The sequence below is a fragment of the Oenanthe melanoleuca genome, linkage group LGE22, assembly GCF_029582105.1.
Source record: "Oenanthe melanoleuca isolate GR-GAL-2019-014 linkage group LGE22, OMel1.0, whole genome shotgun sequence".
In the NCBI taxonomy this organism is placed as follows: Eukaryota; Metazoa; Chordata; class Aves; order Passeriformes; family Muscicapidae; genus Oenanthe; species Oenanthe melanoleuca.
Window position 1 is genome coordinate 1,912,108 of NC_079363.1, and position 27,884 is coordinate 1,939,991.

The window sequence follows — 27,884 nt, forward strand, 5'->3', positions numbered from 1 at the left end:
AGCCCTCCGGGTGTGGGATGAAATGCTGTGAACGTGGGGCCTGGTTTCAGCCGGTGGGGCAGGGATTCCTGGGGCTGGCAGGGACTTTGAAGGCAGGGTCCTGACAGGGTTAGGGGGTCAGGGCAGGGTCCTGGCAGATTTGGGGGTTAGGGCAAGGAGTCCAGACAGATTTAGAAGGTCAGGGCAGGGGGTTCAGGCAGGATTAGGGGGTATGGGGAGGGTCTAGGGAGGGTTAGGGGGTCAGGGGAGGATCCAGGCAGATTTAAGGGGTCAGGGCACGGGATTCAGGCAGATTTAGGGGGTCAGGGCAGGGTCCAGGCAGGGGATTGGGGGCAGCAACCCCACACTGCAGAACACAGCCCCCCTCCCCTGGCTCCTCCCCACTGAGAGGAGACCCCCACCCCCCCACCACCCACCTCAGCACAGCCCAGTCACAGCACGTGGGTAACCAGAAACATTTAATTGTCTTTGTGTAAAAAACAGTACAAAAGGCACAAAAAGTGGGGAAGGGGCAGGGAGCCCGAGTGCTTTGGCTGCTCCAAGGCACTGGGACCCCCATGGCCAACTGGTGACAAGGACAAGCTGTGACACTGGCAGCTTCAAGGCCTCAGAAATCTCCTTGCAGATCTGTGAAGAGGAAAAATAGGAAGTTTTTTTCCAGATAAAGGAAAGCAACAGCCATCCCTCCTTGTGTCCCTGTCTGTCACCAAACCTCATGGTCACAGATTCAGTGAGAGATGCCCCAAATTCAGTGAGATGCCCCAAATTCAGTGAGAGATGCTCCAAACCCAATGGGAGGCCCCCAAATCCAACAGGACAGCCCTAAGTCTGTTATCAGAGCCTTTTGGGGTGGTTTTTGGGGTGGTTTTTGAGGTGGTTTTTGGGGTGTTTTTGGGGCTCTCACCGCTCTGACGGATCCGCTCTCCCCGCCGGGCGTTTTCCATCCCCTCCACAAACTGCTCAAACACTCTCACATAAGGGGCCAGGCTGGTCTTCTTATAGTCTGGAGGATTTGGGGAGTGGGCAGGGGAAGGAGTGGGTGATGGGGATCCCCAAAATCCCATCTCTGACCTCCAAACCCCATCCCTGACCCCAAAACCCTGATGCCTAAAACCCTAACCCTGACCCCCAAAACCCCAGCCTTGACCCCCAAACCCCAACTCTAACCCCAAAATTCCCACCTTTGACCCCCAAAATCCCAACCCTGACCCCCAAACCCTGGCCTTGATTCCCAAAACCCATCCCCAACACCCAAAATCCCAACCTTGACCTTCAAACCCCACAAACCCTAACACCCAAAATCCCAGCCTTGACCACAAATACCATTCCCTGACCCACAAAAACCCAACTCTGACCCCCAAACCAAATCCCTAAAATCCCAGCCTTGACCCCAAAACCCCAACCCTGACCCCAAAAACCCCAACCCAGACCCCCAAACTCTCATCTACAACCCCCAAAACCCCAACCCTGACCCCAAAAACCCCAACCCAGACCCCCAAACTCTCATCTACAACCCCCAAAACCCCAACCCTAATCCCCAAAACACCAACCCTGAATCCCAAAACACCAATCCTGATTCCCAAACCCCAGCCCTGATCCCCAAAACCCCAACCCTGACCCCCAAAACCCCAACCCTGACCCCCAAAACCCCGACCCTGCCCCCCAAATCCCATCCCTGCCCCCCAAGCCCGACCCCCCTCACCCCTCGTGCGCCGTTTCGGCTCCGTGGCCCCTCCATCCTCCTGCTCCCCATCACTGTCAGCAGCATCCAGCTCCTGGCACAGGGAACTGCCAGACAAACGGGATCACAGGATCCCAGAACCCCAGAATTCACAGGATCCCAGAACCCCAGAATTCACAGAATCCCAGAATTCACAGAAATCCCGGAACACACAGAATCCCAGAATCCACAGAATATCAGGATCCTAGAATTCACAGAATCCACAGAATCCCAGAATTCACAGAATATCAGGATCCCAGAATCCACAGAATCAATCACAGAATTCACAGAATCCACAGAACCCCAGAACCCACAGAATCCCAGAATCCCAGAATCCACAGAATCCCAGAATCCCAGAATCCACAGAATCAATCATAGAATTCACAGAATCCACAGAACCCCAGAATCCACAGAACCCCAGAACCCACAGAATCCCAGAATCCACAGAATCCCAGAATCCTAGAATTCACAGCATCCACAGAATCCCAGAATTCAGAGTCCCAGAATTCAAAAAATCTCAGAATCCCAAAATTCCAGAATCCCAGAATTCAGAGATTCCCAGAATTCACAGAATCCCAGCATTCCCACAATGCCAGAATCCCAGAATGCACAGAATATCAGGATCCTAGAATTCACAGAATCCACAGAATCCCAGAATTCACAGAATATCAGGATCCCAGAATCCACAGAATCAATCACAGAATTCACAGAATCCACAGAACCCCAGAACCCACAGAATCCCAGAATCCACAGAATCCCAGAATCCACAGAATCCCAGAATCCACAGAATATCAGGATCCTAGAATTCACAGCATCCACAGAATCCCAGCATTCAAAGAATCCCAGAATCAGAGTCCCAGAATTCAAAAAATCTCAGAATCCCAGAATTCAGAGATTCCCAGAATTCACAGAATCCCAGCATTCCCACAATGCCAGAATCACAGAATATCAGGATCCTAGAATTCACAGAACCCACAGAATTCACAGAATCCCAGAATCAAAGAATCCTAGAATTCACAGAACCCCAGAATCCAGAGAATCCCACAGAATCCCAGAATACACAGCATCCACAGAATCCACACAACTCCAGAATCCACAGAATCCCAGAATGAACAGAACCCCAGAATTCACAAAATTCTAAAAATCCCAGAATCCCAGAATTCCAGAATCCCAGAATGAACAGAACCCCAGAATTCACAAAATTCAAAAAATCCCAGAATCCCAGAATCCCAGAATGAACAGAACCCCAGAATTCACAAAATTTAAAAAATCTTAGAATCCCAGAATTCCAGAATCCACAGAAAACCCAGAATCCACAGAAATCCCAGAACTGTGTTCCAGCAGGATGTGCAGGGGGGGCTCTGGCACCCCCAGGACCCCCCAGTTAAATAACTCACGTACGTGATGGTGGGGACAGCAAATGGGTCAAACTGGTCCAGTCTCTGCAGGTCCAGGGGCACAGAAATACGGCCTGGGACAGAGGGGGCACCATGGACATTGTTACATTTATACCAGATAAATATGTGTTTATAGCATATTCATAGAATTCACAGAATCCCAGAATCCCAGGATTTATATATTACATATATATAATATATAAATATATATTTATATAATATAGACATATATTCACAAAATTCACAGAATCCACAGAATCCCAGAATTCATATATAATAATTCCCACAATCCACAGAATCCCAGAATCCACAGAGTCCCAGGATTTATATATTATATATATATAATATATATTCACAGAATCCCAGAATCAATATATGATATATATAATATATATTCAGAGAATCCCAGAATCCACAGAATCCCAGAATCCTCAGAATCCCAGGATTTATATATTACATATTACATATTACATATTACATATTACATATTACATATTACATATTACACATTATATATAAAATACATATTCACAGAATCCCAGAATCTATATATGATATATATAATATATATTCACAGAATCCCAGAATCTGTATATAATATATATAACATATAAATATGTATTTCTACAATTTAAATATATATTCAGAGAATCCCAGAATCCACAGAATCTCAGAATTTATACATTATATACATATATATAATACATATATATATCAAATATATATTTATATTCATTAAAATATATACATATATATTTGTATTATATATAAATATACATTGATATATATGTGTATGTGTATATATATACACACATATATAAATATATACTAATATATATTGATATATATGTGTATATATATACACATATATAAATATATATAAAAATAAATAATAAATAAATAAATAAATAATATATATAAATATATAATGTATAGTGTATTACATATATAAATATATATTATACATCCATATAAAATACATATATACCTTTATATATATATACATATATACATATATATGTATATATATACCTATACATACATATATATACACATATATATACACATATAAATGTATAGTGTATTACATATATAAATATATATTATACATCCATATAAAATAAATATATATTTATATATATATACATATACATATATACACACACACACACACACACATATATATATACATATATAAATGTATAGTGTATTACATATATAAATATATATTATACACCCATATAAAATAAATATATATTTTTTTATATATATATATATATACACACACACACACATATATATATACATATATAAATGTATAGTGTATTACATATATAAATATATATTATACACCCATATAAAATAAATATATATTTTTATATATATATATACACACACACACACATATATATATACATATATAAATGTATAGTGTATTACATATATAAATATATATAATACACCCATATAAAATATATATTTATATATATATATATACATACACACACACACACACATATATATATATATATACATATATAAATGTATAGTGTATTACACATATAAATACATATTATACACCCATATAAAATAAATATATGCATTTATTTGCTGCCCATCACGCACCGGTTTTGGGGTGCACGCTGAAGGGGCTCTTGAGGAGGTGGCCGAGCCCTTTGCTGACGTTGCAGTCCAGCCGGGGGAAGCAGAGCTGCAGCATCAGCTCCCACTCGGGCGGCGCTGCCGGGGCGCGGCCCCGCGCGCGCTCCCGCTCCAGGCGCGCCCGCAGCAGCTCCCAGCGCTGCACAGAGTCCTTCCTGCGCGGGAACTCGGCCCGCAGCGCCTCCCGCTGCTGTGCGCCCGTCAAGGCTCATCTGCTTATCCTGCCAGGACCTCACCTACCCCTTCTAGGATCCCAGTTACCTTGCCAGGACCTCATTTACCCTGCCAGGACCTCATTTACCCTGCCAGGACCCCAGTTACCCTGCCAGGACCTCACCTACACTGCCAGGACCCCAGTTACCCTGCCAGGACCACATTTACCCTGCCAGGATCTCATTTACCCTGCCAGGACCTCACCTACCCTTTCCAGGATCCCATTTACCCTGCCAGGATCTCATTTACCTTGCCAGGACCTCATTTACCCTGCCAGGACCCCAGTTACCCTGCCAGGACCACATTTACCCTGCCAGGATCACATTTACCCTGCCAGGACCTCATTTACCCTGCTAGGACCTCATTTATCTTGCCAGGGCACTGCTTACCCTGCCAGGACCTCATTTACCTTGTTAGGACCCCATTTACCCTTTCTAGGATCCCATTGTCCCTGTCAGGACCTCATTTACCCTTCCAGGACCCCATTTACCCTGCCAGGATCTCATTTACCTTGCCAGGACCTCATTTACCCTTTCTAGGACCCCATTTACCCTTTTTAGAATCCCATTTAACCTTCCAGGACCTCATTCATTCACCCCATGTTTTATTTTAACCCCATTATAACCCCATATTTTAATCCCATTATAATCCCATATTTTAACCCATATTCTCATTTCAACCCCATTTCAACCCCATATTTTAATTTCAACCCCACATTTTCACCCCATATTTCAATTTTAACCCCACATTTTCCCCCCCCTCGTTTCAACTTTACCCCCACCCTTTAATTTTAACCCCTTGCACGCCAGGAAGGAAGGAAGGAAGGAAGGAAGGAAGGAAGGAAGGAAGGAAGGAAGGAAGGAAGGAAGGAAGGAAGGATATCCTCGGGGAGGAGCGCCAGCACCTTGTCCCATTTCTCGGGGCTGCCCAGGATGTCCTGACCCCGCAGAGCAAATTCCTCAAAGTATTCCTGCACCACGGCCAGGGAGCGCCTGGGGGGCCAGGGGGGTCAGTGCCCACCCAGGGGGCAGCAATGGGGGGCTCAGTGCCCATCCAGGGGGGTCAGAACCCACCCAGGGGGGCACCAGGGGGGTCAGAGCCCACCCAGGGGGCAGCAATGGGGGGCTCAGTGCCCACCCAGGGGGGTCAGAACCCACCCAGGGGGGTCAGAGCCCACCCAGGGGGCAGCAATGGGGGGCTCAGTGCCCACCCAGTGGGGTCAGAACCCACCCAGGGGGCAGCAATGGGGGGCTCAGTGCCCACCCAGGGGGGTCAGTGCCCACCCAGAGGGGCCAGAACCCACCCAAGGGGGCCCCAGGGGGGGACAGAGCCCACCCAAGGGGGCACCAGGGGGGTCAGTGCCCACCCAGGGGGGACAGAGCCCACCCAAGGGGGGTCAGAGCCCACCCAGGGGGCAGCAATGGGGGGCTCAGTGCCCACCCAGGGGGGTCAGAACCCACCCAGGGGGGTACCAGGGGGGTCAGAACCCACCCAAGGGGGGTCAGAACCCACCCAGGGGGGACAGAGCCCACCCAGGGAGGTCAGAATCCACCCAGGGGGGCACCAGGGGGGTCAGAGCCCACCCAAGGGGGCACCAGGGGACTCAGTGCCCACCCAGGGGGGTCTCAGAACCCACCCAGGGGGGTCAGAACCCACCCAAGGGGGCAGCAATGGGGGGCTCAGTGCCCACCCAAGGGTGTCAGTGCCCACCCAAGGGGGTCAGTGCCCCCCCATTCCCCAGGGGAAGGGCAGGAGGGTCCTCACCCACCTGATGAACGGGTGCACGGGGTGGGACAGCGTCACCTTCTTCACGGTGTCTGCACCGCCCTGGGGACAGCGGTGGTCAGTTTGGGGAGGGGGCACGGGGTGCTTGGACCCCTAAATCTGTCTGCTACAGGGTCAGGGGGTGCCCAAACCCCATAAACCCACCTCCCACAGGTCAGGGGGTGCCCAGAGCCCCACAAACCCACCTTCACCAGGGTCAGGGGATGCCCAGTTCTGCTTAACCCACTTTTTTCAGGGTCAGGGGTGCCCAAACCTCATAAATCCATCTGCTTCAGGGTCACAGAGTATCCAGACCCCCACAAACCCACCTTCACCAGGGTCAGGGAGTGGGCAGGGGGTTCCTCCTCTCCCCCACTTTGTGCCCACCTTCACCAGGCTCAGGGGGTACCCAAAGCCCCACAAACCCACTTTTCCCAGGCTCAGGGGTGGGCAGGGGGCTCCTGGCCCCCCTCACACCCACCTTCCCCAGGCTCAGGGGTGGGCAGGGGGCTCCTGGCCCCCCTCCCACCCATTTTTCCCAGGCTCAGGGGTGGGCAGGGGGCTCCTGGCCCCCCTCACACCCACCTTCCCCAGGCTCAGGGGTGGGCAGGGGGCTCCTGGCCCCCCTCACACCCACTTTTCCCAGGCTCAAGAGTGGGCAGGGGGCTCCTGGCCCCCTCACACCCACTTTTCCCAGAGTCAGGGGTGGGCAGGGGGCTCCTGGCCCCCCTCACACCCACCTTCCCCAGGCTCAGGGGTGGGCAGGGGGCTCCTGGCCCCCCTCACACCCACCTTCACCAGGCTCAGGTACTCCACAGCAGCCGCCCGCAGTGCTGGGGACCATTTCCTTACGGCGTCGTCACACACCCAGCAGTGCACACCCCTCCTGCCAGAGTACACCCACAGGCGGTGCCGCACGCCCAGGTCCTCTGCGGGGACACAGAGGGGTTTGGGGGGCACAGATGGGTTTGGGGTGCACAGATCAGTTTGGGGGGGTACAGATGAGTTTAGAGGCACAGATGGGTTTTGGGGAGCAGAGATGGGTTTGGGGTGCACAGAGAGGTTTAGAGGCACAGATGGGTTTGGGGGGCACAGATGGATTTGAAGGCACAGATGGGTTTGGAGGCACAGATGGGTTTAGAGGCACAGGTGGGTTTGGGGGGCACAGAGGGGTTTGGGGGGCATAGATGGGTTTGGGGGCACAGAGGGGTTTGGGGGAAACAGATGGGTTTAGGGGGCATAGATGGATTTGTGGGCACAGATGGGTTTGGGGGGCACAGATGGTTTGGGGGCACAGATGGGTTTAGGGGGTACAGATGAGTTTTGGGGGGCACAGATGAGGTTTGGGGGGCACAGATAGGTTTGGGGGCACAGATGAGTTTTGGGGAGCACAGATGGGTTTTGGGGGGGCACAGATGGATTTGGGGGCACAGATGGATTTGGGGGCACAGATGGGTTTGGGGGAAACAGATGGGTTTAGGGGGTACAGATAGGTTTGGGGGCACAGAGAGGTTTGGAGGCACAGATGGGTTTGGAGACCCCTTGGGGTCTGGGCATGGCTGTGGGGCCGAGCAGGCCGTGGATGTGCCCACTCAGGACCCACGTGTGTCCCCAAGCCCCTCTCTGGGGCCTGGGCATGGCTGTGGGGCCGAGCAGGCCGTGGATGTGCCCACCCAGGACCCACGTGTGTCCCCAAGCCCCTCTCTGGGGTCTGGGCATGGCTGTGGGGCTGAGCAGGCCGTGGATGTGCCCACCCAGGACCCACGTGTGTCCCCTCACCCACGAGCGCGCGGTCAATGATGCGGACAGCGATGGTCATCAGCGTCCAGCACTTGGAGCAGATATCAGCCGAGCTGGGGGCAGAGGGAGGGGGGTCAGGTGGACACCCCACATCCCTGAACCCCCCTCCCAGCCCAGAGCCCCCCTGGGAACCTGCAGCACGTCCGGACATCATCGTAATCCGTCATATCAATATCAAAGACCAGCTCCTTCTCCTGCGGCTGAAAAGCTCCCTGGTGCACCGTGTTGTGCTGGTTGGGCTGCAGGAGGGATGGGACGGGCTCAGCGTGGCCAGGGACCCCTGCCGAGCCCCGGCCACGGTGGTCGGGACTCACCCGGTGGGAATAGACGGCCCCGATGTCGATCTTGTAGGGGTTGATCTTCTGCAGCTCCCGCTCCAGCTCCTGCGGGCTGCTGAAGGACTGGAAGCGCAGGTACACATCGTCCCGCAGGGTGAAGGAGAATTCCCGCAGCTGGAAGTAATTCTTCACCACTGCAGGGAGGCGGGAGGGTCGGGGAGTGTGGGGGGCTCGGGGGAGACCCTAAATCCCCCCATTACAGTCACCCCCAGACCCCCCTACCCTGCTCCTCCCGGTGTCCCTCTCAGAGCATCCACCCACCGCCTGCCCCGGCACCCCAGCGTGCTCTGGGACCGGGATCGCCGTGTTCCCGCCCGGTATCGGTGCCTCCTGTCCGGTATCAGTGCCCCCCACCCGGTATCGATACCCTCCATCCGATATCGATGCCCGCTGTCCGATATCGGTGCCCCCGGTCCGGTATCGATATCCCTCGCCCGGTATCGAAGCCCCTTGCCCGGTATCGATATCCCCCGTCCGATATCGATGCCCCCCCGTCCGATATCAGTGCTCCCTGCCCGGTATCGGTGTCCCCCGTCCGATATCAATGCCCCCTGCTCGGTATCGATGCCCCCCGCTCGGTATCGACACCCCCCGTCCGGTATCGAAGCCCCCTGCCCGATATCGGTGCCCCTGCCCAGTGCCGCATCCCTGACGGCGTTCCCCGCCCGGTATCGATGCCCCCCGCCCGGTATCGATGCTCCCCGCCCGGTATCGACGCCCCCCGCCCGGTATCGGCGGCCCCCGCCCGGTATCCCGCTCTCTGGCGGAGCCCCCGCCCCGTATCGATTTTCCCGCCCGGTATCGCCGCATCCCCCACGGTGCCGCCCCTCCCAGTACCGGTTCCCCCCCTCCCTCCCCGCTCACCGCCGCCGTAGCTGAGCCAGCGGCCGTAGGGGCCGTGCGGGAAGAGCCGCCGGTAGAAGATGGGGAGCAGCTCGGGCAGCGCCGCCGGCTCGAACGGCGCCATGGCGGGAGCGGAGCGGCGGGAGCGGAGCGGCCGGAAGCGGCGGCGCCGGGCCCGGGGGCTGTCGGGAGTTGTAGTCCGGCCCCGGGCCGCCGTGTGGGGGGGTACCGGGGACGGGGAGTGCACGGCTCGGGGGGAGTGGGAGGAGAGCAAAGCACCGGAGTGGTCCCGGGATTGAGGGGAGGGGAGGCCAAGGAGTCCGCGGGGTCCTGGGGTCTGGGGTCGTGGGGTCTCGGGATGCTCCTGGAGCGCTGAGGTCCGAGGGGTCCCGGGATCCGGGAGGGTCGCGGCGTGCTGAGGTTCGGGGATGTCCCGGGATCCGAGGGGGTCCTGAGGCAGGTGGGAGCCGGGGAGCTGAGGTTAGGAGGGATTTCGGGGTCCTGCAATGTCCTGGGGCGGGTGGGTCCGGGAGCGCCGACGTCCCGGGGTGTCCCGGTGTCCGGGAGTATCCCGAGATCCGGTGGGTCCCGGGACCTGCGGTCCTGGGTTGTTCCGGGGTCCGGTAGACTCTGGGGTGCTGAGGTCCGGGAGGGATCCCGGGTATGAGGATGGCCCCAAGATCTGGGAGGATCCCGTGATCCGGAGTGGCTCTGGGGCGGGGGGGCACGGGGATGCTCCGGGGTCCGGGGGCTTGTCGGGAGGGCAGCGCAGCGGTGCGGGAACCCCCGGGCGCTGCCCCGCTCCCGTTAACTGTTCCCCGCTAGAGCGGCGGGAGCGTAGCCCCAGGACATATCCCGGGCAGCGGCCGCAGCCCGGCGGGCTCCAGGCGGCAGCAGCGGGACGAGCCCGTAAGGGAACGGGGCGGAGCCGATCCCGCATCCCGGTAGTACCGGGAGGCCCAGCGGCATCTCCGCGATCGTTGCCCCAGAGTCCGCTAATTAATTATTAACAGCGGGAAAGGACAAGACCCGGACAAGCCGCTCCCGGGTCACTTCCCAGTCCTCATCCCGGTGCCGGTGCCGCTGCCGAGGATGTGGCTGTACGTGGTGGCTTCGCTGCTGGGGCTGTTCCTGCTGCGGCGCTGGCACCGGGAGCGGCAGACGGTGCCGCGGCTCTCGGAGAAGCACGTGCTGATCACAGGATGCGACAGCGGCTTCGGGTCGCTGCTGGCGCGGCAGCTGGACGCGCGCGGGCTGCGGGTGCTCGCCGCCTGCCTGACCGAGGCCGGCGCCGCGCAGCTGCGGGCGGCCACCTCCAACCGGCTGCAGACCGTCCTGCTGGACGTCACCTCCAGCAAGAGCATCGCCGATGTCACCGCCTGGGTCCGCGAGCGTGTGGGTGATCAAGGTACAACGGGCTTGAAACCATTGTTGTCACCCCATTGTCACCCCATCAGCCCTTCTCCCACCTTGCCCACTTGTGCCAGCACAGGTGAGGTTGGCACAGAGCTGTGGGCTGGGGACCAGCCCCAACTCATCCCATCTCCTCTCCAGGGCTCTGGGGGCTGGTGAACAACGCAGGGATTGGCATCCCCACGGCCCCGAACGAGTGGCTGAGCAAGGAGGACTTTGTCAAGGTGCTGAATGTCAACCTGGTGGGGCTGGTGGAGGTGACGCTGAGCCTGCTGCCGCTGCTGCGGCGGGCGCGGGGCCGCGTGGTCAATGTGGCCAGCGTGATGGGCCGCGTGTCCTTCTTTGGTGGTGGGTACTGCCCCTCCAAGTACGGCGTGGAAGCTTTCTCTGACAGCCTCAGGTAAGTCTGACCCAACAGGCTCCATCCTGACTTTCCAATTTATTTTTCTGGACTTTGGCGCAGTGATCAACTCCCATCCTTGCACAGCTGTGACTGAGCACAGGTTGATCTCATATCTGCTGCTGATGTATGAATTGTTCCTGTGCTGGAACTGTTCATGGAACCTCCCCTGCAGACATTGCCCCTGTCTAAAATCCTGCAGGACATGACCTTGCTGACCCGAGATTTGCTTTGTTCCCAGCCTATCCAGATATGACAAATGTTTACTGACACCCTGTCTCAGCCACGTGCCGGGCTGGCACAGGGTGCGCTGGTGTGGTCAGGCTTGGCTCCACGCCTCTGGCACGAGGCTGCATCGCACAGGAGATGTGGGCACAGCCATGCTCTGGTGCTGCTCCCATGTCCCAAGGGCTCAATCCCTTCCAGGCTTGAGATGCGCAGCTTCGGGGTGAAGGTCTGTGTGATTGAGCCGGGCTACTTCAAAACAATGATCACCAACGTTGACAACCTGGAGAAGAATTTTCATTCCAGCTGGCAGAAGCTTCCTGAGGAAATCAGAACGGCTTATGGGGAGAATTACACGAAGCAGCGTAAGTACCTCCCCCAAAGGCTGTGATCCTCTTTCTCTCCTGACACAAGGCACATCCCCAGGACCACGAGGGTCCCATGGGGGTCTCACTGCCCCAACACCCCATGGAGCTGCTTGGCTCTGCTCAGCTCCAGGGTGTCAGTGGCATTTTCTGCCTCCACAGTTGTGACAATGCTCAAGATACTGCAGAAAACCTACAACTCTGACCTGTCACTGGTCACCAACTGCATGGAACACGCCCTGACCAGCCTCCACCCCCGCAGCCGCTACTCTGCTGGCTGGGACGCCAAGCTGCTCTACCTCCCCATCAGCTACCTGCCCTCAGCCCTCAGCGACGCCCTGTTCGCCTTGTTCTACCCCAAATCTGTTGGGAAAGCCTAAAATGGGGATGCAGCAGGCAGCCAGGACCAGGGTGGGATCCAGTGATGCATAGTAGGATCCAGAATAGCTGCAGTCAAGGCCACACCGAGGTCCCTGAATTTGTAACTGCATGTACCTCTGACCCTCTGTCCCCTACTCACCGACGGGTTTGTCCCGAATAAAGATGCCCTGTCCCGTCCTGGCAGTGTGGTGTTTCTCTCAGGCTGTGGCACCGAGGCTGTGCCTGGAAGCTCTGGCTCTTTCCCTGTGCACCTGCTGCGTTCAGGATCCAGCCCCTGACCAGTTGCCAGGGGACTTGCCCAGACTGGTACCCCAGGCATTGACACACGCAGGTAAAACTCAGACCTGTCCCAACCTGAACAGATTTCCCTCTAGGTAAATAACCGAGCAGGCTTTCATAGAATCCTCTTCCTCCTCTGCTTCCTCCTTCTCCTCCTCCTCCCGCAGAGCTGGTTGGTGAGAGGGGGGTCTGTCCTGCTCCATCACCACATTTGGGGACACTGTCCCCCACCAATGCTGGGTCAGGGAAAGGTTCAGGGTTGGTGCTGTTGACAGTGTCTGGAGGGTCCCACCAAATCCAGCTCCGTGGGGCATTGGGATCCACCTGCTAAGGGCACAGCAGAACCCCAGGCACAGGGAGTGGTGCAAGCCAAAGCCGAGAATTACAAAAATTACAAACCAAGAGGACAAAATCCGCCTGGGGTGCTGCAGCGGCTCTATAAACGCAGCCCGAGCGCGGCTGGCACGGGCTGTCCCCGAGCGGTGCCGCTGCCGAGGATGTGGCTGTACGTGGTGGCTTCGCTGCTGGGGCTGTTCCTGCTGCGGCGCTGGCACCGGGAGCGGCAGACGGTGCCGCGGCTCTCGGAGAAGCACGTGCTGATCACAGGATGCGACAGCGGCTTCGGGTCGCTGCTGGCGCGGCAGCTGGACGCGCGCGGGCTGCGGGTGCTCGCCGCCTGCCTGACCGAGGCCGGCGCCGCGCAGCTGCGGGCGGCCACCTCCAACCGGCTGCAGACCGTCCTGCTGGACGTCACCTCCAGCAAGAGCATCGCCGATGTCACCGCCTGGGTCCGCGAGCGTGTGGGTGATCAAGGTACAACGGGCTTGACACCATTGCTGTCACCCCCATTGTCACCCCATTATCACCCCATCAGCCCTTCTTCCACCTTGCCCACTTGTGCCAGCACAGGTGAGGTTGGCACAGAGCTGTGGGCTGGGAATGAGCCCCAACTCATCCCATCTCCTCTCCAGGGCTCTGGGGGCTGGTGAACAACGCGGGGATCCTCATCCCCACGGCCCCGAACGAGTGGCTGAGCAAGGAGGACTTTGTCAAGGTGCTGAATGTCAACCTGGTGGGGCTGGTGGAGGTGACGCTGAGCCTGCTGCCGCTGCTGCGGCGGGCGCGGGGCCGCGTGGTCAATGTGGCCAGCGTGATGGGCCGCGTGTCCTGCTTCGGAGGCGGCTACTGCATCTCCAAGTACGGCGTGGAAGCTTTCTCTGACAGCCTCAGGTACTGTGGCTGTGGCAGCCCCCGGAGCCCCCCCGTGCTCGTCCAGCAGCCCCGGCATCGCCTCGCTGTTCTCACGCAGGCTTTCATGCGGCTCCCGGTTGCTTTTGCCCCAGAGAGCTTGTGAAACGCTGACCACAAGCGGGCTGGGAGCGTGGGCAGGGCTGGAGCCGCGGGTGTGCAAGCAGGGCAGGGGTTTCAAGGAGATCTGGGCCAAAGCAGCAGAGGGATCTTGGGCTGGGGGGATGGACCAGTCCGGGAAGTGCCGGGGTGTCTCAGAGTGAGTCCGGGGGAGTCCCGGGGCACTGAGACTCGGGGAGGCTCCAGGAATGCTCCGGGGTTTGGGGTGGTCCCCAGGCACTGAGGTTCAGGGGGATCCACGATCCCGGGACCCCTCGGGGATCGCTGGTGCTTGGGTCCGGGGGTGTCTCGGGATCCAAGAGGGTCTCTGGAGCAAGGACAAGGCTCCTCTGTGCCCATAACGGGATGCCTGGGGGGTGTCAGGAGCTCCCCCTCGCTCCCCCCTCGGTCTCTGCCCCCCTCGGGGCAGCAGCTCCCGCTGACGCCCCCACCTCGGGCAGGCGGGAGCTGCGTCCCTTCGGGGTGCGGGTCTCCATCATCGAACCTGGAGGGTTCCAGACGGGAATTATCGACCCCGCACCGCTGGTGAAGGGCTTCGTTGGCCTCTGGGAGCGGCTCCCGGCAGAAGCCCAGGCAGCCTACGGCCGCCACTACGTGGACAAATGTGAGTCCATTCCCACACCGCACCATCACCCCGGGTGACCCCACCTCCATGGGGCTGAACCCCTTCTGCCCACCCAGACGCCAGGATCACCACCCTGCTGCAGCGCCTGAGCAGCTCCCGCCTGTCGCATGTCACCGATGCCATGACACACGCGCTGCTGTCCCGCTGCCCCCGCAGCCGCTACGCCGCGGGCTGGGACGCCCGGCTCGTCTTCGTGCCCCTCAGCTACTGCCCGGCCTGGCTGTCTGACACCATCATCGGCCTCTTCCTGCCCGTCCCGGCCGGCGGGATCCCCTGACCACGGGGCGTCTCACGCCCTTGAGAATGTGCTCAATAAAAGCAATGCTGGGGCGATGCTGGGACTCGGAGGTGTCCGACGGCCACTTGGCCACGCTGCTGGTGACCCGGGGCAGGATCCCGGCTGCTGCCTGTGCCCAGAGCAGCCGCGTATCCCGGGACATCCCGGCTCGGCTGGCAGGGAACGGGCTGGGAAAAGCCGCGCGGCGTTTATCCATCCCCCGGGCATGTGGGCGGTGATCCCTGCGTCACTCATGGAGCTAATTAAGAGCTGATTAGAGATCAGTAGCTGAGGGGCAGGATTCTGAGGTTGTGCTCTTGCCTGCGGGACTAGAGCAGCTCCAGCGCAGCCCAGCTCTGGCAGAGGCCGAGCCCACGCTGGACCGGGACCCCGAGATGCGATGGGGAGGGCGAGAGGGATGAGGAGGACCCGAGACCTTGCACAAGCTGCGCTCAGCTCGCCAAGCTGCTTCCCCAGCCAAGGAAGCTTCTCCGAAGTGTTTTCTTTGGCTTACAAAGCACAGCGCCCCCGGCAGCCCCCACAGGGGCTGGGATGAGGCGTGCCAGGCCCCCGGGAGCTGCTGCTTTGGCCGTACCTGCCCTGGCACACCTGGCACACCTGTGCCCACATCCCTCGGGTGGCATCGCGGGCCGGCGACGGCTGCCAGGGGAGGGAAGGGACGGGAGAATGTCAGATCCTCGGAGCTGCTTCTGCTGCAGCCCACTTCTCCAGACCCTCAGGGAGGCTGGGGGCTCCTGGGCACACATTTGGGGTGCTGGGAGCCTTGGGGAGCCGCAGACATCGCGGCAGGGATGGGCAGAAGGGGCTGAGCTTGTCCCAACATTGGAAATACAACCGGCTCCCAAACCTCGCTATTGCCAGCAGGATCAGCAGCCCCTGCACAATCCTTGACGTCTCCCAAATCCTGCTCAGCCCCAGAGTTCGCTGTGGAAATTAAACAGAACCATCAGAGCATTGCTTCCCCCTTGGGTAGGGCAAAACCCCGCAGCCCCTCGGTGGCAGAACAGCCCCTCTGCACCCCCACGGCCCCAGCTGAGCCAAAATGTGCCCGGGGCCAGCACGGAGCTGCCGAGTTCCTGTTTGGAAGCCGGTCCTGCCAGGGTTGGTACCTGCGCACGGGGTCACCAGCGCTGGGCTTGTTGTTGTGAGTCCCGACTTATCAGCGCCCTCGTGCTTCCCCGCTCGCCGTGCCTTCCTTCCGAGCCGATTGTTGATCCCCCAGTCTTGGCTGCACTACAAAAAAGGAGATTTCCTGCAATTGTTTCGCAGGACTTGCAGCCCGATGCAAAATTTTCTGCCTATCAGCCCCTTCTCCAGCTCCGGGGCAAGGCTTGAGCCCCCTCGCTTCCCCTGCCAGACCGCGAGGCAATCACGGCTCTGTGATTAATTGCTGCCCGGCCAGAGGTGCTTCTCTGGCCACATCCATCTGCCATCGGCTGCTGCGGGAGCTCTGCGGGGCAGAGAGTTCAGCTTTCAGCCCTTTCCCCCCGAAAAGAACCCTGAGCTCACGCTGATATCGAGGTGGCATCAGGGACAATTTGGCACCTTTGTTATAACCCAGCCCAGCCCCTCAAGATTCCCAGCTCTGGGGCAGGATCTGGGATGTATTTTCCTCCACATAAGGATCCAGGCAGGATCCAACTTCTGAGCCCGGCGGGGTGACAGTGGAGGGGACGCTCAGGAAACCTTGGGGACCCCCGTCCGTCCTCAGGCACCTGCGGCTTCCACACCGACACCTGCCCGTCCCCTCCCTGCGCAAAATCAAACGGGAGCCGAGTCCCAGGGCTGGAAATGCAGTCGAATGTCACCCGCGCTGGGCTGTCTCAGGATGTTGCACCACGACGGTCATTTCCTGCCCAGCAAGAGGCCACCAAGCCCACCCGAGCTCCGTGCCCAGAGCGCAAGAGCTGCGGAGCCGAGAGGATCCCCCCGCTCCCGAACAGCCCCTGCCGCCGGTGAGCCAGCGCCGTCCCTCCTCCCTCGTGTCCCTTCTCCTGTCCGTCTGTCCCCTTTACCATCCATCTGTCCCCTCTCCCATCCGTCTGTCCCTTCTCCCGTTTGTCTGTCCCTGGTCCTGGCCGTCTGTCCCTTCTCCTGTCCACCTACCCCCTTTACCATCCATCTGTCCCCTCTCCCATCTCTCTATCCTCTCTCCCATCTCTCTGTCCCTTCTCCTGTCCGTCTGTCAGTTTTACCACCCCTCTGTCCCCTCTCCCATCTCTCTGTCTCTTCTCCTGTCCATCTGTCCCCTCTCCCGTCCATCTGTCCCGTCTCCCATCTGTCTCTCCTCAGTCCCAGCGATCTCTCAGGACCTGTAGCCCAGAGAGGACGGGAGGTTCAGGAGCCCTGGGGGTGGCATCTCCAGCCTCTCCCGTTTTTTGGGGCTGGTGGGTGTCAGCCTGGGTGGGTGGGTGGCTCAGGGATGATGCTCGCAGGGGGGACACCCCGTTGTGGGTCCTGGCTTGCCAAACTCCAAGAGAAGCAGGAAGACCCCACTGGAAGGGCACAGCATTCCCGAGGGAACATTTCCAGAGGCGCGAGGCTGGACGGGGTCTGCAGCGTCTTCGCTGTGCGGATGCAGCTGTGCTGGGATCAGAGCTCTCACTTGGGGCAATAAGAGGATGTTCAGGTCAACTGCATTTCCCCGAAATTTATAATTTTGTCACCTACTTGGATGTTCCAATGGCTTCCGGCAGAGTGAGGGTGGCTGGCCATGCCCGGACCATGCCCGGAGGGCTCGGGTGGGAGCGGTGGCTTTCCTGCTGGAGCTGAGTCTGTGGGACAGCCACCAGCACCTGTCTGTGTCCCAGGCTCTGGGACAGGGAACAGCCACCACATGTGGTGACTGCTGTTTGTGGCTGTCATTTATCCTGGGTTGTGAGGGGATCACCTGGGTGGACACAGAATCTTTTGAAGGTTGATGTAGGCAGTCACCATGGGAGTAAAAATGAGGTTAGAAGCCCCCAAAAGAATTTTTTGGAGCCCCACGCAAGGGCTCATGTGTTCCAGGCTTCCCAGCTCAGTGCTCTCCCTTTCCCTGCAGCCACCAGGATGGCCGAGGTGACCACTGTCCCCACGGAGACACACACAGTCCCGAGCGAGTACGGGGACTACCACAACCTGTCCGAGCTGTTCTACCTCCTGAACCACACCTACACCTACTGCGAGTTCAGCCTGGATGAGAACGTCAAGCGGGTGATTCTCTTCATCCTCTACCTGGTCATCTTCGTGGTGGGCTTGGTGGAGAACCTCCTCGTCATCTGGGTCAACTGGCAGACACGGGGCAGCAAGAGCCTGGTCAACCTGTACATCATCAACATGGCCATCGCCGACCTGGGGGTGCTGCTCTCGCTGCCCATCTGGATGCTGGAGGTGATGCTGGATTACACCTGGCTCTGGGGCAGCTTCCTCTGCCGCTTCACCCACTACTTCTACTTCGCCAACATGTACGCCAGCATCTTCTTCCTCACCTGCCTGAGCGTGGATCGCTACGTGACGCTGACCAGCTCCTCCCTCTTCTGGCAGCGGCACCAGCACCGCGCCCGCCGCGCGGTCTGCGCGGGCAGCTGGCTCCTGGCCGCCACCATCCCCGTGCTGGAGGTGGCCCACATGCAGCTGGTCAACACCGGCGAGCCCATCTGCATCTTCATGGCCCCTTTTGAGACCTACGACGAGTGGGCGCTGGCGGTCAGCTTGGCCACCACCGCCGTCGGCTTCCTGGTGCCGTTCCCCATCATCGCGGTGTTCAACGTGCTGACGGCGCGGTTCCTGCGCCGCGCCAAGCCCGAGAGCCGCAAGCACTGCCTGCTCATCTACGCCTACATCGGGGCTTTCCTGCTCAGCTGGCTGCCCTTCCACGTCGTGCTGACGCTGCTCACCCTGGAGGGAAACCACCTCGTCCTGCACTGCACCTTCGCCCACTTCCTCTACTTCTTCTACGACATCATAGACTGCTTCACGCTGCTCCACTGCGTCGTCAACCCCATCCTCTACAACTTCCTCAGCAAGAGCTTCCGCAGCAAGCTCATCTCTGCCGTGGTCAAGTACATCCCCAAGGACCACGGTGGCCAGAAGGGCGCTGGCAACTCCTCCTCCAGCACGCAGCACTCCATAGTCATCGCAAAGGACAGCAGCCCTCCCAACTAAAGGGGCTGGACTCCCCCAGCCTCCATCCTGGGGCTCCCTGGGGATAGCAGGATGGATTTTCCTGTCGCTGAGGACACAGTTTGCTTGGGCACAGCCCTTCTTGGGCAGTGGCAGGATGAGCTGCCAGCTCTGAGGAGAGCAGGGAGCTACGGACATCTCGCCTCTGGAGTGTTGCTGTGTCCAACCCAAAGAAAGGATAAGACAAAATTATATTCCCTGTTTGATGAGTGAAACCCTTGCAATAATAAAGCCTGTTACCCCACTCAGTGTCTGACACAACTCAGAACCCATCCTGCCCCAAGCTGTGGGGTTGGAGTGCACAACCTGCCCCATCACGGGTGTTCCTGCATCCCCAAACTGTCCCTGAGCCCCAGCCCTGGGCAGGGCACTGCCTGCCGAGTGCCATCCCGAGTGGGGAGAGGAGGAATCATCCCTTTGGAGCACAACTCCCCCTCACCATGCCCAGCACTGTCCAGAGCCTGATTTTTGAGAGATGAAGGTGAAGCAGCCAAAGGGGCTGAGCAGGGCACAGACCTGAGAGGAGGAACAACTTAGATTTGAGATCAGCCACTCCTTCAGAGCAATTTTGCAAACCCAGTGGTAAATTAGTGATGGCTAAACTGGGTTTGACTGGGAAGGGCTGCTCCAAACCAACTTTGGGTCCCTCAGCCCATAACTCCAGCCTCCTCTGGAGCATCCCCTGGCAGGTTTTTACAGCCACTGGGTGAATTTCTCAACTCCATCAGGCTCCAGCAACTCTTCCCCTTCCACCAAAGTCCCTGTGGGAGCACGAGCACGTGCAGAAAACCTTGGAGCTGGAGCAAGGGCTGGGTTTGTGCTGTGCAAGGAACTGCAGCATCCGGAGAAAGTTCATCCCTGTGTGAACCCTGATCTCAGTCACGTGCTGCAGGTCGAGCCCTCGCTGGGGGAAGGTGACAGAGCCCATAAATCCTCCAAAGGCCTTGAGCTGCTCGAGGAACACGTGAAAAAAGCAGAGCATAAGCAGTTCTGGGACAGGATGCTGGAGCAGGATGTCCCAGGAGAAACCCATGACCAGGGCTCAGGATGGATGCGGGGTTATCGTGGGGCTGGCTGGGAAAGATCTGCCAGTTCCAGGGGTCCTTGATGGGGTAAAAAACCCAAAATACCTCAGGGTTTATTTAGAACCCTAAATCCCTCAGGGCTCTTCTGCAGGGAGGTTCCTCTGTAGCCCAGGACACGAGCACTGAGGGAACAATCCAAATGAACAGAAACCCTGGGAAGGCTCCAGCCCCTCCTCAGGATTCCCTGCTCAGGCTGTTCCCCTCTCTCTGCTCCTCACACCTGTGATTGCAGAACCTGGGGGTCTGTGAGACCCCCAGGCTGAGATCTGCACCCACAGGACCCCACCACCTTCATTCCCTCATCCCAAATCCTGAGCTTCTCTTTGCTAATTCCCTCCCATTTCCAATGAAGAAATGCATGATAAATAAAACCAGCCGCTCACCAGGGGAAAAATACAAGTCAAGATACTAAACAATGTAAAATTTGTTATTTCACTTAATAAACTTAATTTTTAGCTGTCTTAATTTCTCTGCACTTTTTTTCCATAGACCTTAGGGCCAGAGTGGCCTCAAATAAATTGTCACCCATGCAGTGACCTGGGCTGGGCTACCTTGTTTTGCCACCTCCATGGGAAATTTTTCCATGTATCAAGGTGGAATTTTTGTGGTTTCATTTATGGCCCTTGCTCCTTGTCCTGTCACTGAAAAGTTTAGCACAATCCTCTTGGCACTCACCTTTGAGGTATTGTAGACTGATGAGACCACCTCTCAAATGAGATATTTATACAGGCATTCCTGGATGGAAAATATTTTATCAAGAAGCAGCTACAAGATGTCAATGTTTTCCATTTTATTATTCTAAATAAAAAACACACTTTGTGCTGAACAATGGAGTAGAAAAGAACCCGATGTACAACGATTTTAGACATCTACGATTTGGGGGAGGGGGGGAAAGTTTACAAAATATACAAAACTTTACAGCAAATAGATAGTAAACACTTAAATAGCAGGAGGTCAGTACCTACGATTAACTTAATGAAAAGGTTAGACACAAGTTCAACTCTTGTTCTTTCTTCTTCTGCTCAGTTACTCTGATGAGAGACCTGGATCCACTGAGAGCAGGGAAAATGGATTTTGTGTTGGGATGGGAGTGAGCCTGGGCTTGGAGCAGGGTCCTCAGCGGGGATTCCCATCTGGGATCCACAGGAGGCTCCATGACCTGGATGCTGCCAGAATTTCCCTTCTGCAACTCCCTCTCCTAGCCCAGGATCCCAAAGCACTTTGCAAACACCTCAGGGGAGGTAGGTGGGTGTCCCCACAGCCCCACAGGGGTGGGAGGGAGCCAGGTTTGCCCAGGGTGGTGGTGAAGGAACCAAATCTGGCACAGAGCAGCTGCTCTGGCTCTCCCAACACCCATCTGGAGCTCCCAGCCAGGCTGGGACACAGGGACAGGGGTGACACCCCTGCCAAGCCCTGAAGGCTCAGGAACACCCAGGACCCTCCTGGGGGGAGCACTCAGGTCTCTGACCCCTCTGGGAATCACCCCCAGGAGCAGCAGCAGCAGGTCCACACCCATCCCTGCATCCCCTCTGCTGCTGATTTTGGGGTGTTCCATGTGGGAATGATCCCTTTCAACCCAGGCAAACAGAATTTCCCTGGATCAGAGGCAGCAGCAAGCAGGGGGCTCCTGCTTTCCCCCCCAAGGGCCAGGAGTGAGGGCTGGCTGTGCCCGTTGGTATTTCAGTGTAAAAGCTTCTCTTTTTGGTTTATGTGCACAAAAGGCTTTTGCTTTTCAGCTTAGTGAGATCCAGGGCTGCAGACCCTCCCTGAAGCTCAGCACGGCTTCTGGAACATTCCAGGAGGGTCTCAAAGCTCTCCCAGCCTTGTCTATCCCTCACAGCCACCTCCAGAGCAGTGCAGGTGGTGCCCATCCCTGTCCCTGTCCCCAGCCAGGCACAGCCCTGAGTGCTTGAGGGGACTCTGCAGAGGGTGGCACTGGGTGACCCCCAAAGGTCCCTTCCAGCCTCATCCCTCCCACAATTCCACGACAAAAACCCTGGAACACAGAGAGCAGCTCAGAGGAGCTCACAGCAAAGCCCCCACATTTCCCAGAGCAACCACACCATTCCCAAAATCACCTTTTCTCTTGTAAAACCCAGCACAGCTCAACACAGCCATCCCAGGACCTCCAGGCCAGAGTTCAGGAGTCACCAGAGCACCCAGAGCTGCCCTTGGCTCTGGTGCCTCCCTCCCCCCAAAGCCAGGCTCCAGCACCCTCCCACTCCCGGAGGTAGCTCGGTACCACGGGAGGTACCACCCTCATTTTACAGATGAGGAAACTGAGGCAAAGAGGTGAAGTGACCTGCCCAAGGCCACAGCAGAGCCAGCAGAGAGACCCCGGGGTGCTCTGAGCTCTCAGAGTCCAGCCCCCACTGCAGGATGGCCCTTCCTGGGTGGCCCTCAGTGGGGTGAAGTTTCCAGGCTTTGCAAATCACTAGTTTAGTTCAGTTTAGTTCAGTTTTGTAACAGCAAAACTTGACAGAAGCGCAGGAGCCGAGCCACGACCGCCGAGCCCCCAGCACTTCCTGGTTTGTGAGGTAGAATGAGTTACCCGAGGGCAGTCCCAGCTTGGAAACATCTGTTCCTCCCCCACCTCTGCCCCACAGCTGGATAACACGGGGGAGAAGCTGATCCATGCCCTTCCCAGTGTTAATACTGCTGGCACCAGCTGACCTCGCCAGGGTGGCCAGGAGAGACCCCCAGGAGTGCCCAGGAGAGACCCCCATGATGAGGAGGAGCTGACACAGGGCCAGGAGAGCTCCCTGTGCCCAGGAGAGCCTGACACACGCCCAGCAGAGCTCCCCATGCCCAGAAGAGCCTCCTGCACCAGGGGCCACCAAAACACAGAGAGGGAGAGACACCCGTGGCCAGCAGAGCCCCTCCATGGCCAGGAGGGACCCCCACACCCAGGAGAGCCCCCAGAAGTGCCCAGCACAGAGCCTGAGAGGCCAAACCACCACTGTGGCTCCCACTCCATGAACAAATCACATCATTCCAACCACATCTGCCACTGGAACACAACCAGGACGTGGCAATCCAGGGCTGGGAGAGGGGATCCCTCTGGTAGGAGAAAGGTCCCTCCTCCTTCCAGGGAGTTAAGGCAACAGCTTCATCCTGACTCGTCTGCTGGGGCAGAGCAGAGCCAGGAGACTCCTGGATCCCCATGGCCACGAAAACCCTCCCAGGGAGCAGGGATCTGCTTCCCTCCCTCTGCAGTCCTGTGGGAGAACACACAGCCACCTCCTCCCGGGCTCTGCAGGGACATTGTGCGGCTCCTTCATCTCCTCCTCCAGCTCTCAGGGCAGAGTGAGTCCCAGCCACTGTGAATTCCCTGCTCCTGGTTCCCTGCTGGGATCTCTCCTTGTTTACACACTCAGGTTCTTCCTGCTCCTCTTCCCAGCAACGCAGCAATGGTTGATTCCAGAGCACACTTTGCCTGTCTCCTGGCAGTAGCAGCAGAACACCCAGAATGTCTTTTTCCTTTTTTTTTTTCCTTTCTCTTTTGCTCCTTTTCTTCGAGTCCAGCACCTGTTCTGGCTCTGTCCCTCTCCACTGAGGTCAGGTGTGAAAATCTTAGCAGCATCAGTTTGTGGACAAGCTCAGGGTTAGCCTGGTCAAGTGGGCTAAAGGGTTAAAAAAAAAAATAGAATCTAGGCTCAAAAACTAGTGAGAAATGCTAAAAGCACAGAACTCGATGGCCTCTAACAGGACCAGAGGTAAGTAAACACGACAGACTCCTTGAAACAGTGATGTACCTCACGTGCTGTTAATTTGTACAACGCCACCAATCTAAAAAGCCTTAGGAAGGCCCCAAAAAAATTAAAAAAAAAAATAAAATTAAACCAAAACCAAAAAAGAATTCCATCCCATCCATGACGCCTGACCATTAAATAAAACGAAACAACACCTTTTTTTTTTCCTCCACAGCTTCCTCCATTAACACCACGGCCCTGCCCCATCAGCTATCCGTGTTTTTCTCCGCCTCTTTGGAATGGATGATGTACATGAAAGTCTGCTCGATGGTGAAATCGGGGGGCAGGCTGCCCTTGTGCACCCCTATGTGCTTGCTCATCAGGTTGAGCGTGGAGCTGTAGTGGCCGCACACGGTGCAGCGATACATGAGGGCCCCCGAGTGCGTCCGCAGGTGGCACTTGATGGTGGAGCGCCCTCGGAAGAACTTGTGGCACACCTTGCACTGGTACGGCTTCTCCCCGGTGTGGATGCGCCGGTGGTAGTTGAACTCGCTGGTGTGGGCAAACCTTTTACCACACACCTTGCAGCTGTACTTGCTGTTTCCTGGCTGGTTCTGCAGCGCCAGCTCTTCGCTCAGGAACTCCTCGGGCAGTTTCCTCTTGGGCAGCCCTTGAGGCTGCAGGCGCTCCCCGAACCCCGCCCGCACGTCCAGGCTGCCCCCGCATTTGTGCTGGCTGACGTGGTAGCGATAGGCAGCTTCCAGCTTGAAGCTCTGGCTGCAGAAGTGGCACTGGAAAAGAGCCTCCTCCTCGTGCTGGTGCACGGCCAGGTGCTTCTCCAGCAGCTGCCGGTCCACGAAGCTGCTGGCGCAGACGGAGCAGGAGAAGACGGAGATGCCCAGGTGGGACAGGGCGTGCCACATCAGGCTGCAGGGGCTCAGGTGCCGCTGGTCGCACACGCCGCACGTCTGGCTCTTCAGGTTCACGTGCTCCAGCAGGTGGCTCCGCACCGTGTGGAAATCTTTGGCCAAAGGCTTCCCGCAGGCAGCACAGGCCAGCTCAGGGCTGGGCCCTGCCCCAAACACAGCCACCTTCCCCGGCAGGGGGTCACTGGGGTGGACGATGACGTTGTTGTCGAACACCCCGTCCCGCCGGTGCAGCGTCAGCTGCCACTGCATGAAGAACTTGGTCTCGCACATGTCGCAGGAGAAGAGGAAGATGCCGATGTGGGACAGCATGTGAATGACCCTGGAGTTGCGGTCCTGGAAGTGGGCCTCACACACTTTGCAGTTCCCCGTGAGCAGGTCCACGTGGTCCCTGGCGTGCTGGCGGATCAGCTGGATGTTGGGCTCCAGCACCTTCTTGCACACCTGGCAGGGCATGGCCTTGCTGTCCCGGCTGTCGCTCTCGAAGGCCAGCTCCTCCTCGCTGTCATCACTCAGCTCAATCACTTCCTCAGACGGGACCAGCTCTTCTCCAGCATCCTCAAAATGCAGCTCGGCCTCTCCCAAATCCTCCAGCTGGAGCTCATCCATCTGCTCGAATCCCTGCTCTTTGGAGTGGTCGCTGTTGCTGGGGCAGGAGTTGCTCCCTGTGGACACATCCAGGGAGGGGTCAGTGGGGAAGAAGCTGCCCTTGCTGTAGTCACCATTGCTCTGGGCCTTGTACTGAGGGCAGGAGCTGCCGGTGCTCTGTGCCATGACATTCCCACCTTGCTGGACCCCCAGACCCGCGACAGGAGCAAACTGCCCTGGATCCGACTCCTGCTCTGCCTTAGGAGGCTGCTGTGGGTGCATCAGGGGAAGAGCCTGGCTGGCCTCACCCACAGGATTCCTGTCATCCTCTTTGTAGCTGCCTGCCATGTCCCCGTGCAGGAGGAAACTCCGCTCGGGGCCGAAGTGCTCCGCACCACTCCGCATGTCTCCCAAAGAGTGGCTCTGCTCCGAGGAGGTGCTGCTCAGCGCCCCAGCCCGGCCTTCCCCCACAGCCAGGGCAGGCTGCTTGGTGATGGCCGAGCTCTCCAGGTCAGGAAAGGTGGAGTGACAAGCCTGCAGCAGATCCTCCATGCCCAGCCTCTCCGCCACCTCGTAGATGACACCCACGTTGATGAGGTCGGTGAAGAGCTCCGAGGTGTACACGAAGCTCAGGATCTTCTCAAAGTTGGCTGGCGTGATGAAATCCACCACGTAGGTCCTGGCAGCGTCCAGCCCCGTGTTGAGGAAGAGGTTCTGGAAGTAGCCAGCAGCACAGGCCAGCACGGCCTTGTGCGCGGCGAAGGAGCGGGAGCCCACCAGGATGGTGACGTCGCACATGGTCTCGGACAGCCGGCACTTGTTGAGTTCCTTCAGCAGGTTGTTGGGGTGGTTGGTGCTGTGCAGCTTGATCCTCATGCCCATCTTAGCAGCTGCTTAAGAGTTCCCTTCTCCTGGTCAGCTCGGCCTTCACGCTTTCATCCGTGGCGGGAGCAGGAACTGGCAGGGCAAGGGGCACTGCAGAGGGGAAATGCAAAATAATGTTATTTAACGACCAAAGTAACACCATTCTGGTCATACCTCCCATTTTCAACCCTTTGAGGAGCCACAGAGCAGCTGCTCAGCTGGAAATGAACTAAACCTGTCTTGTTACCTCACAGACCAACTTCTGGCTGGTTGTGCAAAGCTGCAAAGTCAAAACAAAAAAATACTGACTCTCAGCAGCCTGAAGGTTCCATTGCTATTGGGGCAGGGACAGAGATCCTGCTGACTCTGAGACCCAAACAGAGCCTATTCCAGACATCTCCCCTCTTCCCAAACTGGGGATGAGGCTCCTCTCCAAAGAGATGTCACTCAGGATGGACACAGCAGTTGAATTCGCCTCTAGGTCTCCTCCAGCTGCAGCCACTTCATTCCTTCACTTCAGATTCCACCTGAACCCACAAGGAGACTTCAGGCTGCCAGGTGGGATTGTCTGCATTCCAGCCTTGTGGATTCCCAGGTGGGATTCTCTGCATTCCAGCCTCCTGGATTCCCCTGGGATGGATTCCCCTGGGATTTCTTGTCTGCTCAAATGGAGCCTGTGGCACCTCTCAGATTCCCTGGCTGCCACCACACCTGTCCCACAGCACCAGCCATTCCCCCCAGTGTCCTCCCAGCTTGTGCCTGCTCATGGAAGCCCCAACAGCTCTTGGGATGTCACAAACTTACCCAGGGAGCTCTATCCTTAATTGCCCTATTCCTAATTCCCTGCCTTTCCCTGTCTGAGACAAGCTCAGAAGGCAGCAAAAGGGGGAGTTTGGAGGGGGCTGGAGCTGCCCCTGCCCCACTCCCGGGAAAACCAAAGGGCCGGAGCACGGGCTGCGGAGGATGGGGGAAACACCAAACAGCACCGGCAGCTGGGGAGGGCGAGGAGGAGGATGAGGATGAAGATGCCGCGAGGAAGGCTCTGGAAGGCAAACGCTCCCCAAGCCAAAAAACACCCGGAAAGGATGGGGCAGGAGGGAAAAGAGCGGGACAGAGGACGGGGGGCCGGGGGGGCGCGGGCGGGGAATCCCGAAGCTGCTCCGGGAGAAACGGGAGGAGATGGAGGGGAACAGCGGGGACCCCCGAGGGGCCCGGGGATGGGGGGCAGGAAAGGCTCCGGGGGAGCCACGAAAGGCGGCGGGAGGCCCCGGGAGGGGGTAGGAGAGGGTCGGCGCGGGGCTGGCGGAGGGGGGATCCCTGCGGGGGCCGGGGGTCGCGGGCGGGGGTCGCTCCTTACCCGCCCGGCGCCCCGCACCATCCCGGCCCGGCTCACACAAAGGCGCCGACCCGCCCCGCGCCCGCCCCGGCCCCGGCGCCTTCCGGGAGCCGCCGCCCGCAGCGCCCCCGCGCGGCG

The 27,884-nt window shown here is 57.4% G+C and overlaps 6 protein-coding genes across 6 annotated transcripts in view; 3 read left to right on the forward strand and 3 right to left on the reverse strand.

Moving 5' to 3' along the window:
• PTGES3 (prostaglandin E synthase 3) overlaps window positions 1-27,884 on the reverse strand; it is a 134,735-nt gene that overhangs the window by 18,623 nt on the left and 88,228 nt on the right. The window lies entirely within an intron of this gene.
• PRIM1 (DNA primase subunit 1) lies at window positions 442-9,957 on the reverse strand. The gene is made up of 12 exons (XM_056514993.1): window positions 9,759-9,957; window positions 8,871-9,028; window positions 8,689-8,795; window positions 8,536-8,609; window positions 7,549-7,685; window positions 6,761-6,819; window positions 5,874-5,984; window positions 4,744-4,970; window positions 3,122-3,191; window positions 1,703-1,788; window positions 905-1,003; window positions 442-627 (listed from the first exon to the last, which is right to left on the reverse strand). Exons 1-12 carry the CDS (start codon window positions 9,859-9,861, stop codon window positions 608-610), a joined length of 1,251 nt encoding a protein of 416 aa, XP_056370968.1. The 5' UTR covers window positions 9,862-9,957; the 3' UTR covers window positions 442-607.
• Window positions 10,595-12,698, forward strand: LOC130265723 (retinol dehydrogenase 16-like). The gene is made up of 4 exons (XM_056515012.1): window positions 10,595-11,145; window positions 11,292-11,550; window positions 11,977-12,140; window positions 12,303-12,698. Exons 1-4 carry the CDS (start codon window positions 10,830-10,832, stop codon window positions 12,518-12,520), a joined length of 957 nt encoding a protein of 318 aa, XP_056370987.1. The 5' UTR covers window positions 10,595-10,829; the 3' UTR covers window positions 12,521-12,698.
• On the forward strand, window positions 12,787-15,140 carry LOC130265722 (retinol dehydrogenase 16-like). The gene is made up of 4 exons (XM_056515011.1): window positions 12,787-13,613; window positions 13,772-14,030; window positions 14,609-14,772; window positions 14,850-15,140. The coding sequence occupies exons 1-4, from the start codon at window positions 13,298-13,300 to the stop codon at window positions 15,068-15,070; spliced, it is 960 nt and encodes a 319-aa protein (XP_056370986.1). The 5' UTR covers window positions 12,787-13,297; the 3' UTR covers window positions 15,071-15,140.
• On the forward strand, window positions 15,223-20,805 carry GPR182 (G protein-coupled receptor 182). Its single transcript, XM_056514996.1, has 2 exons — window positions 15,223-17,046; window positions 18,135-20,805. The coding sequence occupies exons 1-2, from the start codon at window positions 16,893-16,895 to the stop codon at window positions 19,235-19,237; spliced, it is 1,257 nt and encodes a 418-aa protein (XP_056370971.1). The 5' UTR covers window positions 15,223-16,892; the 3' UTR covers window positions 19,238-20,805.
• ZBTB39 (zinc finger and BTB domain containing 39) lies at window positions 21,116-27,841 on the reverse strand. The gene is made up of 2 exons (XM_056514961.1): window positions 27,768-27,841; window positions 21,116-26,521 (listed from the first exon to the last, which is right to left on the reverse strand). The coding sequence occupies exon 2, from the start codon at window positions 26,426-26,428 to the stop codon at window positions 24,299-24,301; it is 2,130 nt and encodes a 709-aa protein (XP_056370936.1). The 5' UTR covers window positions 26,429-26,521; window positions 27,768-27,841; the 3' UTR covers window positions 21,116-24,298.

Excerpts from the sequence above, each read along its gene's own strand:
- GPR182 (XM_056514996.1), top strand. The coding sequence starts at position 16,893 with ATGTCACCCGCGCTGGGCTGTCTCAGGATGTTGCACCACGACGGTCAT. Across the intron at positions 17,047-18,134 it reads CCGAACAGCCCCTGCCGCCG|CCACCAGGATGGCCGAGGTG; the intron begins GTGAGCCAGCGC and ends CTTTCCCTGCAG.
- PRIM1 (XM_056514993.1), bottom strand. The coding sequence starts at position 9,861 with ATGGCGCCGTTCGAGCCGGCGGCGCTGCCCGAGCTGCTCCCCATCTTC. Across the intron at positions 8,796-8,870 it reads GGGCCGTCTATTCCCACCGG|CCCAACCAGCACAACACGGT; the intron begins GTGAGTCCCGAC and ends TCCCTCCTGCAG. Across the intron at positions 628-904 it reads AGAGCGGATCCGTCAGAGCG|ATCTGCAAGGAGATTTCTGA; the intron begins GTGAGAGCCCCA and ends TCCTCTTCACAG.
- LOC130265722 (XM_056515011.1), top strand. The coding sequence starts at position 13,298 with ATGTGGCTGTACGTGGTGGCTTCGCTGCTGGGGCTGTTCCTGCTGCGG. Across the intron at positions 14,031-14,608 it reads GCTTTCTCTGACAGCCTCAG|GCGGGAGCTGCGTCCCTTCG; the intron begins GTACTGTGGCTG and ends CACCTCGGGCAG. Across the intron at positions 14,773-14,849 it reads CCGCCACTACGTGGACAAAT|ACGCCAGGATCACCACCCTG; the intron begins GTGAGTCCATTC and ends CTGCCCACCCAG.
- LOC130265723 (XM_056515012.1), top strand. The coding sequence starts at position 10,830 with ATGTGGCTGTACGTGGTGGCTTCGCTGCTGGGGCTGTTCCTGCTGCGG. Across the intron at positions 11,146-11,291 it reads CGAGCGTGTGGGTGATCAAG|GGCTCTGGGGGCTGGTGAAC; the intron begins GTACAACGGGCT and ends TCTCCTCTCCAG. Across the intron at positions 12,141-12,302 it reads GGAGAATTACACGAAGCAGC|TTGTGACAATGCTCAAGATA; the intron begins GTAAGTACCTCC and ends CTGCCTCCACAG.
- ZBTB39 (XM_056514961.1), bottom strand. The coding sequence starts at position 26,428 with ATGGGCATGAGGATCAAGCTGCACAGCACCAACCACCCCAACAACCTG.